Below are 21,814 nucleotides of genomic sequence, written 5' to 3'. Positions count from 1 at the left end.
TTAGTTCACATTTCCTCCTTATATCCTAAGCAATTGTGTTACAGAGGTTAACTAAGGGAACTTTTTTTTTAGTAAAAGACTTTTATAGAAACTCATCCCTGTACTTGAAATAGCAGCAAATACCAAGTAATAATTCTATAAGACATTGCTAACTTTCTCCATTGAGACTTGTTTCACATAATCTGGAAAGAAATCGAAGAGCAGACACAAGAAATTGAATACTGGAAAGATCTATAAACTCTTTCAATAAAAGCTTTATGTATGGTTTTACATTCCTATTTCACACTATTGAAATTTGCTGAGTAAATAGTTAATCTAGCCAGTACTGTATTAAATGTTAAATTCTGTATGCAATCCTGAAAGACTTTTTTAAATGTACATCAAACTTTCTAACTGCTACTTTTTAGAGTTAATAGTAAAGAAGCCTGAACAGTTCCTTGAGATTTCAAGTCCACTTTTGAATTATAGAATGACTCCATTTACAATTCCAACAGAAACGTAAGTACATAACATTCTTCCGCACAAATGTGCCTTGTTACTAAATATTTTGTGATGTTTCTGGTTAAAGATAACACCAAATGGGAGCATTTTGAAGAATAGTAATTTTAAAATAAGGCCAAATACATGTAAAAACTTTAAAAGGACATTTTCTTGACCTTTTATAGCTTGTAGTTACATTAATCCACTTAATTAACAAATAGTTTTTACTAATTTCTTGTGTGTGTTATGAGCTGAATGTTTGTATGCCCACCAAATTCATAGGTTAAAGTTCTGACTTGCCAGTGTGGCTGCATTTGGAGGTAAGGCCTCTAAGAAAGCAATTAAGGTGAAATGAGTGATAAGGCGGGGGTACTGATCTGAGAGGATTAGTGACCTTGTGAGGAGAGACAGCAGAGAGTGCTCTCTCTCTCTCAGTCTCGCTCTCTCTCTCCAGGCACATACACAGTGGAAAGGCTATGTGAGCACACAGAGAAGGCAGCTGTTGGCAGGCAGGAAGGAGAGTCTTCATAAGAAACAAACCCTGCTGGCACCCATTCTAACGGGTCTCAGACTTCCAGTCTCCAGAAATGTGAGAAAATAGATTTCTCCTATGGAAGCCACCTAGCCTGTGGTATTTTGTTACGGCAGCCCAAGCAAACAAATACGGACTTTGGTACAGAGAAGTAGGGTGCGGCTGTAACAAATATCTGAAAGTGTGGAAGTGGTTTCCACATCTTCCTTGTTCTCTTTCCAATAGGCTTTCTCATTTTTCCCAATATGGATAGGCTAAGAATTGTCCAAATCTATTTCTTTTTTCTAGCATTTTACTATAAGGAGTCAAGAGAAGCCACGCTACACTTTCAACACTTTGCTTAGAAATTTCCTCAATCCAATATTTAATTTCACTGCTCACAAGTTCCACCTTCTGCAAAACACTGGAACACAGAAAATTCAGCCAAAGTCTTTGCCTAACAAGGGTGGCTTTTCCTCCATGGCCCAATAACGTGTTCCTCATTTCCATTTCAGACTTCATCAAAATGGCCTTTACTATCCATATTTCTACCAGAATTCAGTTCACAGACACGTATGTATTTTCTAAGAAGATTGAGGCTCTCTCTATAGCTCTCCTCTTTCCTTTTTGGGCCCTTTCCAGAATCATCTTTAAAGGTCCATTCATGGCAATGTAGGCTTTCTTTAGCATGTACCTCAAAACTCTTCCAGCCTTTATTACCCAGTTCCAAAGCTGCTTCCACACTTTTAGGTAGTTATTATAGCAGCAATCCCACTTGTTAGCATCCATTTTCTGTCTTAGCCTGTTTGGGCTGCTATAACAAAATACCATAGACTTGTGGCTTGTAAACAACAAAAAATTTCTCTCTCCTACTTCTAGAGGCTGGGAAGTCCAAGAACTGCATGCCAACAGAATCAATTTCTGGCAAGGATCTGCTTCCTCATGCATGGCATCTTCTCACTGTGTACTCACCTAGTGGAAGGGGTGAATGAGCTCTCTGGGGTGCCTTTTACAAGGACACTAATGCCATGCATGCCGGCTGAGTCACCTCCCAAAGGCCTCACCTCTTAATACCATTATTTCAGGGTTTAGGATCTCAACATATAAATTTGATGGAGGAAGTGTATACACACCTTCAGACCATAGCACCTTCCTTCCCCTTCATCTAGCAAGTAGTGTGTTCTGTCGATGTGTTTTGGAAATTAATCCAGTTCTTCCCCTAAAAGGAATAATATATAAAGCTCCTAAAATAATACACTGCAGCTTTTTTTATTCCCTATCTACATGAAAAATCTTCAAATATTTGACAACAATTATATATGCACCACTCCGTTCTCTTATTTTTAGGTTTCTAGATGTGTAAAAGAATACTATGTAAGTTATTTTCCAGTCCCACTGGACATTTCAGTTACAAAAGCCAATGGAATTTCTATTCTTATTAAAGCTACTATGAATTAGCCTTCTGTCACTTGGACACAAACTGTCCTAACTGATACTGCAATATAATAGAAATGCAATGCAATGTTATCAACAGTGTCATTAATTTAGTCAAAATTTGGACTATATTAACCACTTGTAATATACACATTATTAATATATTAAATAATGTCTTTCCTTCTTAAGCAGAGCATACTCAAAGGCTTCCTTGCTTCCTGGATGAATCATACTTAGCTTTATTACTATACTGTCTTCTAACAGAGGGACCTCAAGGACTTTGAGGAACAATGACCCTAACATTCAATGACCTGAGACTACTGGCTTTTCCAGGGCTTTGTTTCAGTGATTGGCTTAGTTGTAGTTTTAATTTTGCTTTCGTAGTACTAATGATGTCTTTATCAGTTCTTAATATTGTCTGCTTCCAATAGCCTTCCCTTCTCCAAATTTGTTTCTAATTTTCTGGGTGTAATGAGTAACCACCAAATTTTTTGAATTAGTTAACATTGGCTTGTATATACTTATAATAAAGACATTAACGGTTAGCATATGGGCTTTGTATCTACATTGTAACAATTGGATATTTAACATAGTAACTTGGAAATCATAGGTATTAAGTAAATATTAATTGAATTGAAAATATTTTGAAGCACCTAAGTTATTCAGTATTTAAAATTATGTTATTTCCTGTATGGTAGGCACTAGGCACATGTGGCTATGTAAAATTTTTTAAGTTAATTAATATTATAAAAAATTAAAAATTAATTTCCTTAGTTGCATTAGCAACACTTTACGTTCTCTGTAGTGAAATGTTCTAAGTGAACATTTTCATCATTGCATAAGTTTCTTCTAAATATTAAAAGGAACAAGTGACCTGTCCATAATTATAGCATTTTACTATAACAGTATTATTATATTATTTTTAGTTTTTATTGTTTTAACCTATATTACTATTCATAGATTAAAATGAAAAGTTCATCCATTTATATAATAAAACATAACTAAGTGGCATTTTCTTTGCCCTATGGAGAAGACCAGTTGAATGTAATTGTCCTAATATGATAGTTAAAGCGTTTCAACCTTTTAAATCAATTTTATTTAATAAATAAAAATGTATGCTTTGATGACAAATATACTAAAATTTGTGTCATTGCAGTGATTATTCAAAAGCAGTATTTCTTAAGTTCCCTTTCATAGTAAGAAATATTTTTTTTTTTTTTTCCGAGATAGAGTCTGCTCTGCTGCCCAGGCTAGAGTGCAATAGAGCAATCTTGGCTCACTGCAACCTCTGCCTCCCAGGTTCAAGATTCTCCTGCATCAGCCTCCCAAGTAGCTGGGATTACAGGTGTGTGCCACCACACCCAGCTAATTTTTGTATTTTTTGTCAAGATGGGGTTTCACCATGTTGGCCAGGCTGGTCTCTATCTCCTGACCTCAAATGATCCACCTGCCTTGGCCTCCCAATGTGCTGGGATTACAGGTGTGAGCCACAGTGTCCAGCCAGAAATACTTATTTTAAGATAAATTTTGAATTGGTTGAAATAAGGCCTACTTCAAATTTCTTTGAAGTTCTTTACCATCATAAAACTTAAAAAAAAAATTAAATGAGCCCCCTTATCCCAAGGATATTTAAATAAAGGATTGAAGGTACACAGAGGATTAACTATCAAGGGCACTGTTTTTGTGAGGAAAAGTTTATTAATCAATGAAAACTCTGACTGCAAAAATAAAGTGATATGAAAATATTATATGTAAAACAAAGATACTATTGAAAAATGCCCTCACTTTTATCTTTCACATTGTCTGTTTTACTGCTTTGGTGAGATGTCACAGCTGCTCAAATTATGTTCCTAAAAGTAGTAGACAATATAAGAGTGCAAGCTGGTGAGAGATTAAAGGTGGTGATAAGAAGTTGGGATATTGCCTGGAGACAGAAGAGAGCCAGAGAGGCTTGGTGTATTTCACATTTAGAACTACTCTAATTTTTTTTCTTGTTTCTAGTAATTATGCTGATGGGAAAATCTGTCTGGCTTTACAGATTTGGCTACTGTTTCAGAACAACAAAAAAGCATCTTTAATCATTACCTACTTTAATCATTAGCACTGATGAATATTTTCAGTTATTACCAGCTAATTAAATTACAAGATTAAATGATTGTCATAGTAACATGGAAAAACGGGTGTGTCACTCTTAGGGAAAAAAAAAGACTAAATACAACAGAAAAGACAATGAAGAACAATGAAGAGAAAGGGGGAAGGAGGAGGAAGAGGAACCCAAATTCACTAATATTTGAACACGACCATAGGGATAGAAAGAAAGACTGTGAAGTTGGGTCTGAAGTTTTCACTGAATCAGAAGTGACCATGAACTTTACAAATAGCAATAACTGGTGTATTGGATGATATGAGTGCAGGGTATGATGGTTGCCATTAAAATTGTGGTAATTTTTAATGCAGCAATAAGTGCCTAATACATGGTTATACACATATATCAAAGACTAGCAAATTTACACTTTGAATTTGTGCAGTTAATTGTACTTCAATTATCCTTCAATGGAGTGGTAAAAATATAAAAAAGAAAGTATGTAAAGTGGTTTAAAAAATAAAATAGAAATTCTAGAAGCAAGGAGTATAATGACTAAGACCCAGAACTCAATAGATGTGCTTAAGAACACATTAGATACAGACTAAAGCAGAATAAGCAAAGTTGAAAATAGATTAGAAGATAATATCCAGACTAAAGCATGGAGACAAAAAAATGGGAAAAAAAAAAGTACAGTTAAGACCTATGAGACACATTGAACATCACCAATGTACTTGCCAGTGGTTCTCAGAAGTAGAAGATAAAGAGATTTGGAAATAATTAAAAAATCAAATCTTAATGGCCAAAAGAATCCCTAAAGGGAAAAGTTTAAGTCAAGATTCAGGAAGTCCTAAAAAGACTAAGTAATATAAACACAAAGAAAACTGCAGCTAGACACATCATAGTAAAACCAAAGACAAATATAATGCAATAATATAATGCAATAAAAGTGAAATAAAGACTGCTATACAAAGCAATATGGATGAATCGCACATACGCTCACAAAATTTAGACCAAAGAAGTCTGGTACACAAATTACATGGTTAGTTTTCAGTTATCCTATTAATATACAGTAAGAAACGAAAAATTTTAAAAAGCAATATATGGTGTTGGACGCAACCAATGTGATTATCTGTGGTGAGGAGTCTTGGCCATGATTGGGACATGCCTCTGGCAGGGTTTGTGGATTGCTAATAATATGAAAAACGCTTGATCTGAATAATGGTGATATGACCATGTTTACTTTGTGATATTTCAGCAAGTGTACATTCATTGTTTAAGAACATTTAAACACGTATTTTAAGCTTCAATAAAACTTTATTAAAATTATTGAATGGTCTGTGCCATCGGTCACACATATAATGGCCATTAAATATGGTTTTAGCCTTCTCTTGGATAGACTATAATCTATGATAGGAATATAAGCTGATAAGAGAAAAGCAGTCAAAATTTAGATCTGTACCGTGTTCATTGTGTTTTCCTACTTTTAGATACTCTTTACATCACAAGCAGTTAATTTACACTTTTATTTATTCTATTTAAGTTTATAATACTAGAGATATTCTTCAAATATTTTACCTTTAAGGCTTTGTCAGTTCTATGTATCGACAATTGAACATTGAAAAGTGGGTAGGGAGGGAGCACTGCACAGTACTACTAGACAAATATTGGCAGTTGGCAATGTCAAGCCATGCAGGACAGCTTTATAACCAGAAAAAAAATTTCCTGCTACTTTCGTTTTAAAATTTGGTTATTGTTGCAAATTAATAAATCTAGTTTTTTCCTCAAACTTTTGGGGTTTTGTTTTGTTTTGTTTTTTGAGATGGGGTCTTGCTCTGTTACCCCGCTGGTCTCAAACTCCTGAGTTCAAGTGGTGCCTCTTGCCTCAGTCTCCCGAGTAGTTGGGACTACAGACATGTTCCACCATGCCCAGCATAAAATTTGTGTTGTAATTTCTAATAAATCAATGTAGTAATCTCTATAAACACTTAAAATAAATTAGCTAAATTTATTTAAATATTTTACATTGCATTTACAACTTAACTAGTTTTCTCTTCAAGCATTTTAAAAGCCAAAAATGATACGAGAAAAAGTCTTCACAAGTATTTAAATCATTACAAAAAGTCAAATAATCAAAATCATGTATTTGTAGACATTTAATTTTTCCTATACATACTTTTTGTGTTTACAAACCAAAATTTTCCAATGCCTTTTAACTTAAGCATATAGCTGAAATTAAATATGAAGCTATATATTTAAAGGCCTAATTTGTAAATTATATAACATGCTAAATTATTTCATATATTATAAAAACTCACACATAGTATCTTAGTCTGTTTGGGCTGCTATAACAAAAATACCATAGACTGGGCGGCTTATAAACAACGGAAATTTATTTCTCACAGTTCTGAAAACTGGAAGTCCAAGATCAAGGCACTGGCAGATTTGGTGTCTGGTGTGGGCTCACTTTCATAGATGGCTTCCTTTTCCTCTATAGCCTCACAGGGTGGAAAGGGCAAAAGATCTCTCTCTGTGGTCTCTTTTGTAAGGATTGTAATGCCAGTCATGAGGGCTCTACCTTCAACCTCCAAATACCATCACATTGGTGATCAGGTTTCAACGTACGAATTTTGGAGGAACACAAACATTTAGTCACACAAAGAATTTTTCTAAAATTCACATAAAAATGTTAGTGCTTCATGATTTCTGATTAATATTATGCTTAAGCTACCCACTGTTTTAGTCAGGGTTCTCCAGAGAGACTGAATGAATGTGGAATATAGACATCGACATAGATATAGATAAAGATACAAATATAGATATATGACAGGAGGTTCATTAAAGGAATCAGCTCACTGGTTATGGAAGCTGAGAAGACTCAAGATAAGCTGTCTGCAAGCTGGGGAACCAGGGAGGTCAGTAGCGTGTGGTTCAGTCCAAATCTAAAGGCCTCAGAGCCCAGGAAGCTGATGGTGTAACTCTCAGTCTGAAGACAAAGGTACGAGAACCCAGGGAATTGTTGGTGCAAGTCCCAGAGTCCGAAGGGCAGAAGCCCTGGACTTCTGATGTCTAAGGGTGGGAGAAGAAGGGCATCCCAGCTCCAGGACAGAAAGTGAATTCACCTTTCCTCTGCCATTTTCTTCTGCCCAGGTCTCCACGTAATTTGATGGCACCCATCTACATTGAGGGTGGATCTTCTCTCAATCCACCGACTCACACGCCAATCTCCTCTGGAAGCACTTTCACAGACACACCAAGAAATGATGTTTTACTAGTCACCTAGGCAGCCCTCAAGCCAGTCAAGATGGCACTTAGGTGCCAATTAACCACCACACTCACTAAGATGATGATTTTGTTATTCAAAATAATTTTTGTTTATCTCTCAGCTAGTTGAGTTTGCATATCAGAGATTTTGTGGGTTGTAAGAAATAGAACTGCAGACCTCAAGGACAAATTTTCTTATAATTTGAATAGTCATAGCCAGCCTTTTAGAATCTCTATGCCAATAGGGACCCCAAATGGGTTAGTTTCATAACCTAAATTCCTTGAGTTACTTACGTTTCCCTTTTATCTTCTTTCAGCTGTATTACTTGATTAAAGTACATGAAATTCTAATACCTAGATACAGGTGGCTTCATCACCTGATTGGATTCAACTAATCTATTCACTGCTTGAATCTGTTATTAGTTCATTTACATATTCATCTCTGACAGAGCCAAATCAGAGATATGTGAATGGCATTTCATCCTACGTGATAGATATGCCCCTTGTCCTGCTTTGCTGTCTCAGGTCAACATAAGAGCAAGCCTGTTTTTTAGTGAGCCTTTGAAAGTGACTGCTATCACAACTTTCTATCGTAGGAACGCTGTCTTTGTAGCAACACTCCAGGTTTACCCATTCTTGGCTCCTGGCCATGTCTGGTAGAATTGGAGACTCACAACCAAGTTTGTGCTACCCTCTAGTGGCAGTTTTGTGTAAATCAGAGAAGTTTAGTTACGAGTGAATTTTTACAGAACACTAACTGGAAAAAATATCCAAGTTGATGAAGTCTATATACATGGAATTTAATTTTATCTTTGAAACACACTTACTTAAAAAAATACATATACTACAAAAATGTCTTTGCGAACCTATAAAATTCTAGCGATGGCAAGGGCAATTTTGAGTCATATCAACCAATTATTTGAAAGGAAGACTATATGCTTGGGTAGCTGGTATGAATGTCACAGTTATAAACTTAAGTGCTCAAGACTCCTAATTAAATTTCTGACTCTTAGTTCTGTTTCACTGATACATCACTCTGATATTTAATTAAATCAATTCCACATATCAAATTTCTGTTTTGATCATCAAAATCCAAAGATGACCATCAAAGCTTTAAAACAAATAGTGTTCTAGAATTTTTACATCAATTTGCTGACTAATATACAATATTTTTAGTAGCATAGAAAGTCATTCAATGTTTTAACATGAGGTAAAAGACATTATTGGTAGTAAAAGAATGAGAATGACAAATAGAACACAATCAGAACTTTCTATTGTTGACAAAAATGCAGTTATTTATTAATAACTTTAAACAGAAGATCAAAATAACAGAAGTTTGGGGTTTTGTTTTCCTTTTAGGCATTTTGTGCGCTCTTTAATTAAGAAAGGAATACGTCCAGGATCTGATTTATCTTCCGTCAGTGAAACTGATGAAACTGCAACACATAGCCAGACAGACTTGAGTCAAATAACAAAAGCTACATCTCAGGTGACTATGTTACTCTTACTGTTGGCCCAACTCTTAATGATACAAGATTTTTTCTTTACATTGTGAAACATACTATACATACAAAAGAATGTATAACAAGGATCTGAACAGTATAAAGAATAGTGTTAAAATAAATATCTTCTGTATCTATAACCTAAGTTAGAAAATGGAATCGTCATCTGCTATAGAAGTCCCATGTGTTTCTTCTTGGTTGTATTTTCTGTCTGCCACTCAGATTTGGGTATTAAACAACTTCAGACTTTTCTCATTTTGCCAATTATAACATAACATCTTGTTTGTGAGATTCCTCCCTTTTGTTTCATGTTCGGTTCATTTCACTAACCAATGGTATTTATTGTATAATATTATGCTACAAATGGTTTTTAATCTATCACAGTGTTAGTGGCTATATTAGTTGCTTCTTGCTTCTTACTATTGTAAGAAATACTCTTACTTACTATTCTTGCTTCTTGTTTCTTACTATTGTAAGCAGTGGTACCATGATTTTTCTCAAATGTCCCTTGAAACAGGTACAAGAGTTTCTTTAGTTTCAGGGTTCATAACCCTTTACGTGCTATGGCTCCCCTTAACAATTTTTTAAAACTCTAACACATTGAAAACAACTCATCGTTTTCTCCATATTAATTAACTGAGAATTATTGATAAGGAACATAATTAGCACTGTGAGAGAACATATAACTTCACTATTTGGTGGTTGAATGACTACTAAGCATAGTTGCTATAGTTACCTAGCTATATAGGTCACAGGAGTATCTGTAGACGGGGAGATATGACCACATGAAATACAGCAGTAGGTCTAATACTTGCTGTAATTTCAAAGCAGTAATCAGCTTACATATTCTTGTAAGATATTTGCAACAACTATAATATAATGTGAAATATTGTGACATTTTGTAGATAGGGTCACAGTTACTGCTCTCAACATTGTGACTACTTGCTTGTATTGACATATTGGTAATTGAAAAAAAAAATGCTGAGTGTCAGTCAAACATGTAATGTCTTTCTAACCACCCACATTAATGGATTTGTGAAATTTATGCGCTTCATTGGATATCATATTAGGAAACCCTGTTGTAGGATATGAATCTAGGAGTCTAGTTAATAGGGCATTCACTCACCTGCTTGACCTTACCATAAAATGCCAAACCATTTTCCAAATGGGTGTAGTAATACCCACACCTGTCAACACCAAGAGTTTTCTTTATGACAGCATTTGGTACTGTATGATGTTTGCTAATGTGGTGGGTATAAAATTGTATTTTATTATTTATTATAAATGCATAATTTATTGATATATTAACCCATAGATGCCTGAGGTTGCAATTTTTGGAATTTGAAAAATCAGACCTTGACAATGACCTTGATCAGTAGGACGCTTAGCTTTCCAATGTAAAACAAATGTAAAGATATTTTGCCTCCATTTATGTACCTCTCCATCCCATTTTCACCATTCTGCCCTCTGTAGGAGACTTTCAGGATTTTTTAATGTAAATGCAAAGAAACACACACACAATATTTCACAACTTCCTTTTTTTCTACTTAAAATTAAATAATCTTAAAAATACTTAATATATGCTGGAGATAATTTCAATCTATACCTAAAGAGTCTGTTCATTCTTAAAGCTTCATAATTTTTTATTATGTAAATGAACCATAGTTTATTTCTATCAATCTCTATAGATGGAATCTTGGGTTGATTTTAATCTTTTGCTATTATAAATAATACTGCTATGAATGAATTTGTATGTGTAGTGGGATTGTTTGGTCAACAAAATTCTACTGGAATTTTAAAATAATTATCGCTAAATATACCTGGTAAGATTACACTCATGTTGTATGAATGTTTCCTTATAGCCACATGGAGTGTGTAGAGGTTTTTTAAAAATTTTGCCAATCAGATTGGTAAGAAAAAGTAGTTCATTTTGCTTTTCCACTGAAATGATTGTTATTGTGACTGAACATCTTTGTATAAATTTACTGCCATTTCTGTTTGTGCTGCTGTGTGCAATGCCTGCTTATGTCTTTTGCCTAATTTCCATTTGGGTTGTATGTTCCTGTTTTACCAATTCATAGATATTCTTTGTGAAATATGGAGACTTATTCTTTATTAGACATGTATTTCATATGTTCTAAGTTTATCTTTTCAATCTTGTCTTTTTTAAATTTATTTTTAATTGACAAAAAATTGTATATATTTATAGTGTAAAACATGATGTTTTGAAATATATATATAGCTGAATAACTAAATTGAGCTAATTATGTCTTACTTCACGTTCCTTTCACTTTTTGTTGTGAGAACACTAAAATCTTCTGTCTTAGCAATTTTCAAGAATACATTAACTATAGGCCCCATGTTGTAAATCAGATCTCTTGAATTTATCTCTACTAACTGAAACTTTGAATCCTTTGACCAGTATTTTCCCAATCACCCACACCCAGCTCCTGGTAACTACCATTCTACTCTCCACTTCTATGAGTTCAACTGTGTTAGATTCCACATGTAAGTGAGATTATGTGGTATCTATTTTTCTGTGTCTGGCTTATTTAACTTCACATAACGTCCTCCAGGTTTATCCTAGTTATTGCAAATGATAAAATTTCCTTCTTTTTAAAGGCTGAATAGTATTCTATTTTGTATATATACCATATTTTCCTTATTCATTCATCTGTGGATGGACAATTAGTTTGATTTCATATTTTGGCTTTGTGAATAATGCTATAACGAAGATGGGAAGGCAGGTATCTCTTTGTTCTTTGACATACTGATTTCATTTCCTTTGGATACACCCTCAGAAGTAGGATTGCTGGATCACGATTACCCTATTTTTAGTTTCTTTTTTTTTTTTTTCAACCTCCATACTGTTTTCCACAGTGGCTGCACCATTCTACCTTCTCACCAGCAATAAACAAGGTTTCCCTTATTTCCACATTCTTACTAACACTTATCTTTTGTCTTCTCGAGAACAGCCATTTTAACAGGTGTGAAGTGATATCTCATTGTGGTCTTAATTTATGTTCCTCTGATGATTAGTGATGTTGAGCATTTTTTAAAACATGTTTGTTGGCCATTTGTATGTCTTCTCCTGAGAAATGCCTATTCAGATTCTTTGCTTATTTTTCAGTTGGGTTGTTTCCTTGTTGATGAGTTGTTTGAGTTCCTTATATGTTTTGAATATTAACCTCTTATCAGATGTATGATTTACAAATATTTTCTCCCATTCTATAGATTGTCTCCTTATAATTGTTTCCTTTGCTGTGCAAAAAAAAAAAAAAAATTAGTTTGATGTAATTCCTTCTGTCTGTTTGCGATTGTTGCCTGTGCTTTAGGGATTATTTCTTAAAACTTGTTGCCCAGGCCAAGTTCTTGGAGCTTAGCCCTTATGTTTTCTTCTAATAGTTTCATACATTCAGCATACATTCAGGTCTTACAGTTAAGTTCTTAATCATTTTGAGTTAATTTTTGTATATGGTATGAGGTGACTTTCCTCTTTTGTAAATGGATATCCCAACATCATTTACTGAAGAGACTCTCCTTTCTTCCGTTGTGTGTTCTTGTCAATCTTTTTCAACCATAATAGCTTGAATTTATTTTTGACTCTCTACTCTGTTCCACTGGTCTATTTTTATGGTGGTACATGCTGTTTGGGTTACTATAACTTTGTAGTGTATTTTGAAGTCAGGTAGTGTGATGCCTCCTGCTTTGTTCTTTTGCTTTAGCTATTTAGGGTCTTTTGTGGTTTCACGTGGATTTTAGGATGTTTTTAATGTATCTGTGAAAAATCTCATCAGAATGTTGATAGATTACATTGAATCTGTACATTGCTTTGGCTAGTACAGCCATTTTAACAATATGAATTCTTTCAATTCATGAAGATGGGACATCTTTCCATTTATTTGAGTCTTATTTTATTTCATCAATGTTTTATTTTGTAGTATTCAGAATATAGGTACCTCCTTAGTTCAATTTATTCCTAAATATGTTTTGGTAGTTATTGTAAATGGAATTATTTTACTGATTTCTATTTTTGTTTTTTTGTATGTCGATTTTGTATCCTGAAACTTTATTGAGTTTATATATTAGATCTAACAGGATTTTTAATGGGGTTTTAAGGGGTTCTATATATAATTGTATTATCTGAAAAGAGGAGAAATTTAGCTTCTTTCTTTCCAATTTGAGTGCCTTTTCTTTATTTTGCCTAATTGCTCTAGCTAGGACTTTAGGTGATATGTTGAATAGAAGTGGTTATTTTCCTTGTCTTACTCCTGATCTTAGAAGTAAAGCTTTCAACTTTTCACTGTTGAGTATGTTAGCTATGAGTTTGTCATATATGGCCTTTATTGTGTTGAAGTACATTCTTTATATTAGTTGTCAGTTGAGAGGTTTTTTATCATAAAAGGATGTTGAATTTTGTGAAATGCTGTTTTTACATCTATTCACATGATTGCATGGTTTTTGTCTTTTATTCTTTTAATGTGGTATATCATACTTGTAGATTTGCATATGTCAAACCATCCTTGCATCTCTGGGAAAAATCCCACTTAATCATGGTAAATGATCTTTTTAATGCTCTGTTGAATTATGTTTACTAGTATTTTGTTAAGGATTTTTGCATGTATGTTCATCAGGGATATTGACCTAAGGTTTATTTTCTTATAGTGTCCTTGTCCAGCTTTGGTATCAAGATAATGCTTGCCCTGTATAATTAGTTTGAAAGTATTTTCTCTTGGTCAGATTTTTTGGAAGAGTTTTAGAAGGATGGTATTAATTATTCTTTAAATGTTTGGTAGAATTCAGCAGTGAAGCCATAAGGTCCTGGACTTTTCTTTGGTAGGAGACTTTTTATTTTAAGATATAGGGTCTTTCCCTGTTGCCAAGGCTGGAGTGCAGTGGCATGATCATAACTTAACAGCAGCCTTGAACTCCTGGACTCAAGCAATCTTCCTGCCTTACCCTCCCCCAAGTAGCTGTTACTACAGGCATGCACCACCACACTTGGTTAATTAAAAAAAAAAATTACAAATGGGGTCTTGCTATGTTGCCTAGGCTAGTCTCAAACTCTTGGCTTCAATCCTCCTGCCTTGGCCTCCCAAAGTTCTGTAATTACAGGCATAAGCATTGCACCTGGCCAACATGGGACAGTTTTTTGGTTTTTTTTCAGATGGAGTCTTGCTCTGTGGCCAGGCTGGAGTGCAGTGGTGCAATCTCGGGTCACTGCAACCTCTGCCTCCTGGGTTCAAGTGATTCTCCTGCTTCAGCCTCTCGAGTAGTTGGGGCTACAAGCACATGCCACCACACCCAGCTAATTTTTGTATTTTTAGTAGAGATGGGATTTCACCATGTTGGCCAGGATGGTTTTGATCTCTTGACCTCATCATCCACCTGCCTCAGCCTCCCAAAGTGCTGGGATTACAGACATAAGCCACAGTTTTTATCACTAATGTAATCCCCTTGCTTACAGTGTTCTGTTCAGATTTTATATTTTTTATGATTCAGTCTTGGTAATTTGTATATGTCTAGAAATTTGTTTCTTCTAGGTTATCCAATTGGTTGTCATATAATTATACATAGTAGTTTCTTAGGATTCTTTGTATTTCTGCAGCATCATTTGTAATGCTTCCTTTTTTATTTCTGATTTTGTTTGAATCTTTTCTCCTTTTTCTTAATTAGTCTAGCAAAAGGTTTGTCAGTTTTGTTTATCTTTTCAAAAATCAACTTAGTGTTTGTTTGTTTTTTTTTTACTTGTTTATTTCTGTTCTGAGCTTTATTATTTCCTTTCTTCTACTAATTTTGGGTTTAGTTTGCTTTCTTTTTTTTCTAGTTCCCTGAGGTGTAACATTAGGTTTTAAATTTGAAATTCTTCTTTAAATTTCCCTCTTAGAGCTTCATTTACTGCATCCTATAAATTTCGATATGTTACTGTGTCAATTTTCATTTGTCTCAAGATATTCTAAAAATTTCCTTCTTAATATCTTGTTCAGAAGCACATTGTTTAGTTTCTATGTATTTGTGAATTTTCTGAAATGCCTCCTGTTGTTGATTTTTAGGCTCATTCCATTGTAGTTATAAAAGGTAGTTATATTATTTCAATCTTCTTTAATTTGTTAAGACTTGCTTTGTGGCCTAACATATGAATATCCTGGAGAATGTTCCTTGTGAGCTTGAGAAGAATGTGTATTCCACTGCTGCTAGATGCAATGTTCTGTATATATCTGTTAGGTCCATTTGATCTAAAGTATAGTTTAAGTCTGATGTTTTCTTTTGATTTTTTGTCTGGATGAGCTATCCTTTGATGAAAGAGGAGTACTGAAGACTCCAACTATGATTGTATTGCAGTCTCTCTCCCTCTTTAGATCTATTAATATTGCTTTATACATTTAGGTGCTCTGATGTTGGATGCATACATATTTATAATTATTATATCCTGTTAAGAAATTGACACCTTTATCATTATGAAATAACCTTATTTGTCTCTCTTTTTTTTTTTTTTTTTTTTACCATTTTTGACTTAAAGTCTATTTTATTTGATATAAATATAGCCATCCCTGCTCTCTTTTGCCTTACTTTTGCATGGAATATCCTTTCCCATCTTTTTATTTTCAGTCTATATGTGTCTTTAAGGTGAAGTAAGTCTCCTGTAGGCAGTATATAGTTGAGTCTTTGTTTTTTAAATACATTCTGCCACTCTATGCCTTTTGATTGGAGAATCTAATCCATTTACATTCAAGATGATTATTGGTAGGTAAGCAGTTGCTACTGTTATTTCATTAATTTTTTTCTGGTTGTTTTGTAGATCCTCTGTTTCTTTCTTCTCTTCTGTTTTCCTTTGTGATTAGGTTATGTTTTTAGTGGTTTGCTTTGATTTTGTGTATCTACTATAGGTTGTAACTTTATGAATACCATGAGGCTTACCTAAAACATCTTATGGCTGTAACAGCATATTCTAAGCTGATAGCAACTTAACTTTGATCACATACAAAAACTCTACACTTTTACTCTGTCTCTCTTATGGTTTATGTTTTTGATGTAACAATTTACAATCTCTTATATTGTATATCCCTTGACAAATTATTGCAATTACTATTATTTTAGTAATTTTAACCTTCATACTAAAGATATAAGTGATTCAAACATCACCATTACAGTATTCGAGTATTCTGAATTTGACTATGTACTTACTTTTACCAGTGAGTTTTATACTCTCATTTTTTAATGTTACTGATTACCATTCTTTTCTTTCAGCTTGAAGAATTCCCTATAGTATTTCTCGTAAAACAGATCTTGTGGTGATGAATACCCTCAGCTTTTGTTTGCTTGGGAAAGTTTTTATCTCCACTTCAGTTTTGAAGGACATCTTTTTAAAGTACAGTATTCTTAGTATTATTTTTCTTCAGTACCTTTAATATATTATTCCATTCTCTTCAGGCCTGTGAGGTTTCTACTAAGAAATTTGCTGAGAAATTATAACTCCTTATTTGCTTCATTTCTCTTGCTGCTTTCAGAACCCTCTCTTTGTCTTTGATTTTTTACAGTTTGATTACAGTATGTCTTGGTGCATAGTATTATTTGGATTAAATCTGATTTTGAAGACCTTCTACCTTCCTCTACCTGGATATATATAACTTTCCCCAGATTTGAGAAGTTTTCTGCTATTATTTCTTTAAGTAAGTTTCTACTCCTTTGTCTCTCTCTTGTCTTTTGTGAACTCCTATCACTCAAATATTTGCTCTTTTGATACTGCCCCATAAACCACGTAGTCCTTTTTCATTCCTTTTCTTTTTTCCTCCTTTGAGTGCATATTTTCCAATAGCCTGTCTTCAATTTCACAGTTTCTTTCTTTTACTTGTCTGCTTGATTAATTCTGCTGTCGACCTTCTCTTGCATTTTTAATTTCGTTTCCTTCATTGTAATTTTCACCTCTAGAATTTCTGTTTATTAAAATAATTCCAACCTCTTTGTTAAATTTCTTGTCTTAGTTGTTCATTGTTTTCCAGATAGCACTTAATTGTGTTTTGCTATTTTTGAAGTTCACTGAGTTTCCTTAAAACAATCATTTCACATTCTTTGTCAGGCAGATTATAAATCTCTATTTCATTAGAGCTGGCTTTTGGTGCTTTATTTTGTTCTTTTGGTGGGGTCATGTTTCCATTACTGTTCTTGATCCTTGTAACCATGGGTTGGTGTCTGTAAATTTAAGAGTAGTAAATTATTCTAATATTTGCAGACTGGCCTTGTCTGGGAAAGCCCTTCACCAGTCAGATCATCTAGAGATTCCTGGCAGGTTGCCCACAGGCAGGTTTGTTACTGTATTCCTCGAACAGGCTGGTCTAGTGCCTAGATCAGCAGGTGGGCAACCCTGGCACTTGCGTCTGCAGGATTGGGTCTAGAATGTGTGTCCTTGGAAACAAGCCTGAAATCTGGTTCCACAGAGGCTAGACTGTTGCTGGCATAGACCTAGAGTAGCAGCTTCTGCAAGGGTGGGCCTGGGGCCTCAGTTTATGGGGGCCAGCCAGCCACCAGGGTCTATTGGGTAGGCCTGGACCCTAGGCCTGGTAGGGATCTACTTTAATGCTTTACTGGTCCAGCCTGTGTTTAGGTCCAAGGCAAACTTCAGTCCTTACTTCCTTTTCCTTTTCCCAAATAGAGGGTATCTCTCTTTGCCTGGGATTGGGAGTGATGTGTGTAATGCAAAACTGTCCTTCCTACCTTCCTTCAATGTGTCTTATTCCTGTGCTACATTCAGTTGCTATAACCTTTCACCAAGTTTCTTTAGCTCTTATGAAGATATTTTCTTATGTGGATTATTTTTCAAATTGATGTTTTTGCGGGAGGCAAATACAGGAAAGTCTTGTTCTGCCATATGACTGCTAAGAGCTCCTGAATATTGTGTTTGTATAAACAATTTTTTTATTTTTAATGTGGTTGAATTTATTTATATATTCATATATAAATCTGGTTCCTTAAGCCAGATACAGAAATCTCAATCATATATAATCATATTACATATATATATATAAAATCATATTATGATTATATATGATTGAGATTTCTGTATCTGGTTTAAGAAATTTGCCCTATTCTTAGGTCATAAAACTATTTTTCTAATCATCTTCTAAAATGTTATAGTTTTACTTTTATAAAATCTGATTAATTGGAAACTGATTTTTGTGTATGATATAAAATGATGAGACCAATTTTATATTTTCCAATATAGATACACAATTGTTTTTAGAGGAATTCTTATGCAACTTTCAAATGTTATAATAAAATTTCGAGCCATTGCAATATGATAATACTTGTAAATGTAGTTCTAAATTATAACAATAGATTCTTAGAGATGGAAGGTATCCGTAAACTGATGTTCCAAATCATAATGGAACTTTGAAAAACTCCTCTTTAATTGGTTTGGCTTTTATTTGTTGAATGTGGTAGTTTATGTGATGGTATAAGATACTCTGGAGGGCACATCAGCACATACAGATGAACAAATCTATTAGTGTTAATTAGAAAGCAGAGATTAATAGGTGACTGAGGAGAATGAATATGTCAACATTTTTTGAAGGTTTTTTTTTAATTTAAATTATTGATTGTATTAGTTTTAAAGAGACAAAGATTATCCAGAAGATAATCATAAAAAATAGCCAGCACGCCCTACACCTCCTCATTTTTCAGTCTTCTCCAGAGTCACCCACTTTTATTTAACTGTTTCTTCTGACATATATCTCCATAATTCTAAATAGTAGGCTTCATGAGGGCAGAGATATTTATTTTATTACATTTTGTTTCTCCCTCAGCACCTGTGAAAATGCCTAGCATATAGCAAACACCATGACATATTTGTTGAATGACTACATGCTATTATATCTTGATCTGTTAATTTAGACGTTATCTCTTGACTTCCTGTTATGGGAGATAAAGATTTAGCACACCTGAACTCACTTACTATCCCATATCTACACTTTCCCCTGTCTTCAAGATTTTGTCATTTCTTAATTTTGGTTGAATCAACATTCCTGTTTTGTAAGGATTATTACTGCTGAAGCAAATATGGTAACATTTCTTACACAAGGTTTTATACAAACAAATTACTGCACTTTTTCCTTTGCTCACTTTACTATATGAAGCATTAGTAGGTCTTTCTAAACACTACAAAAATTATAACCTCTCTATCCATTATTTTCTACATAGTCAAATACATCAAATATTTTATAAATGCCAGTTCTTTTTTTTTTTTTTTTGAAACCACCCCGTGCACTCCTTTGCTGTCTTGCTTCAGTGCAAACTGAGAGAACTTTGTTCCTGGTACCTTTAGACTTCCTTTTGTCTCTCTCCTCTGATGGACTTCCTATTTTTGGTCTCTATTCTTTCATGGTTTAAACCCTAATTTTAGTGTAGCACATCTTCCAATACTTCCTAAGAAAAGATGTACAGGAAGTAAAATTTATGAGCATTTGCATGCTTGAAGATGCCTACATTCCATTCTCTCACCTAATTTATATTTTGGCAGGATATAAAATTCCAATTTGGAAGTCATTTCCTCAAAATTTTAAACGTCTTATTTAATCCCTTGTCTTCTAATTTTAAGCATCGCTCTTGATTTAGGATGACATTCTGGGCTGGGCATGGTGGCTCACACCTGTAATCCCAGCATGTTGGGAGGCCAAGGTGGGTGGATTGCTTTAGCTCAGGAGTTTGAGGCAGCCTGCACAAGACAGTGAAACCCCATCTCTACAAAAACAAACAGACAAACAAATAACAACAACAAAAACCCCACAAACATTAGTCAGGCATGGCGGTGCATGCCTGTTGTCCCAGCTATGTGGGAGGCTGAGGCAGCAGGATGGCTTGAACCCAGGAGTTTGAGGTTGGAGGGAAATAAGATCATGCTACTGAACTCCAGCTTGGGCAACAGAACCAGATCCTGTCAAAAAAAAAAAAAAAAAAAATGACATTCTGATATTCTGATTCTTGATCTTTTATATGTGACTCTTTTAGGACCTTCTTTTCATTCTTAGCATTATGAAATTTCACCATCAGTGGCCTTGGCATGGATTTTGTTTTGTTTTGTTTGAGACAGAGTCTCACTCTGTTGCCCAGGCTGGAGTGCAGTGGTGTAATCTTGGCTCACTGAAACCTCAGCCTCCCAAAGTGCTGAGATTACAGGCGTGAGCCATCATGCCCGGCCCTGGGTCTTTTTTTTTTTTTTTTTTTTTTTTTTTTACATGAATTGTGCTGCATACTCCACAAACCACTTCAACCTGAAGTCAAATTATTTAGCTCTGGAGAATTTTCTTATACCACTTCCTTGATAATTTTCTCTTCTCATTTTCTCTGCTTTGTGGATCTTCTATTACACTACCTTTCCCCAATTTATTCTCTAATGTACTTTATTTTTTTCTCATTTATTTTAATATATTTATCCTTATTTTAAATATTTTAAAATTACTTAGTTGTAGTAAAATACACACATTTGCCATCTTAACCATTTTTAAGTGTGCAGTTCAGTGGTATTGAATACATTTTCACTATTGTACGACCAATCTCCAGAATTCTTTTCATCTTGCAAAAGTAAAACTCTATATGCATTTAAAAGCTTCTGATTCTCCCCTCCCCCAGCCCATGAAAACCACCATTCCACTTTCTGTTCCTATAACTTTGACTATTCTGGGTACTTCACATAAGTGGAATAATAAAGTATTTCTGTTTTTGTGATTGACTTATTTCATTTGGCATAATGTTAATGTTCTCAGGTTTCACCCATGTTTGTACGTGTGTCAAGATTTCTTCCCTGTTGAAGACTGAATGATATTCCATTGTATATGTATGTCACATTCTGTTTATCCAGTCATTCATCAATAGATATTGGGTTGCATCAACGTTTTAGATATCATGAGTAATGCTACTATGAATTTGGGTATATACCTATCTCCTTGAGACTGCTTTCAATGTTTTTGGGAATATACCTAAGAGTGGAATTGCTGGATATGGTAATCATTTGAGGAACCACCACACTGTTTTTCATAGTGACCACACCATTTTACATTCTCAACAGTGCCTCTCAAATTTCTCTACATCCTTACCAACATTTATTATTTTCTGTGTGTATTGTTTATGGTAGCCACCCTAATGGGCGTGAAATGGTGTCTCATTGTAATTTTGGTTTGTATTTCTCTAATGATTCATGATATTGAGAATATTTTCATGTGCTGTTGGCCATTTGTATGTCTTCTTAGAAGGGTCTATTCAAATTCTTTGCCCATTTTTTAATTGCATTGTTTGGGTTATTTTGTTGTTTTTGTTCTTTTTAGAAATTTTATGTATATTCTTGTATTTTCGCCTTATCACACATATAATTTGCAAATATTTTCTCCCAGTTTGTAGGTTGCATTCTCACTCTGTTGATTGTGTCCTTTGATGTGCAGAAGTTTTCTTTTTTTTTATTTTGATGCTCAACTTACCTATTTTTTACTTTTGTTGCCTGTGCTTTTGGAGTCATATCTAAGAAATAATTGCCAAATCCAGTGTCATGAAGCT

At 34.2% G+C, this 21,814-nt stretch overlaps 1 protein-coding gene across 1 annotated transcript in view; it reads left to right on the top strand.

Moving 5' to 3' along the window:
- The window catches only part of LOC116463138 (androglobin-like), a 183,546-nt gene that overhangs the window by 76,145 nt on the left and 85,587 nt on the right, over positions 1 to 21,814 (top strand). Inside the window, exons 12-13 of the mRNA XM_032146102.2 lie at positions 408 to 498; positions 9,132 to 9,261. Of these exons, the coding sequence (XP_032001993.1) occupies positions 408 to 498; positions 9,132 to 9,261 (221 nt within the window). The remainder of the gene's footprint in view (positions 1 to 407; positions 499 to 9,131; positions 9,262 to 21,814) is intronic.

The sequence above is a fragment of the Hylobates moloch genome, unplaced genomic scaffold (genome assembly GCF_009828535.3).
Source record: "Hylobates moloch isolate HMO894 unplaced genomic scaffold, HMol_V3 SCAFFOLD_26, whole genome shotgun sequence".
In the NCBI taxonomy this organism is placed as follows: domain Eukaryota; kingdom Metazoa; phylum Chordata; class Mammalia; order Primates; family Hylobatidae; genus Hylobates; species Hylobates moloch.
The sequence above is the reverse complement of the archived record's forward strand: the minus strand, read 5'-3'. Positions and strand labels throughout refer to the sequence as shown.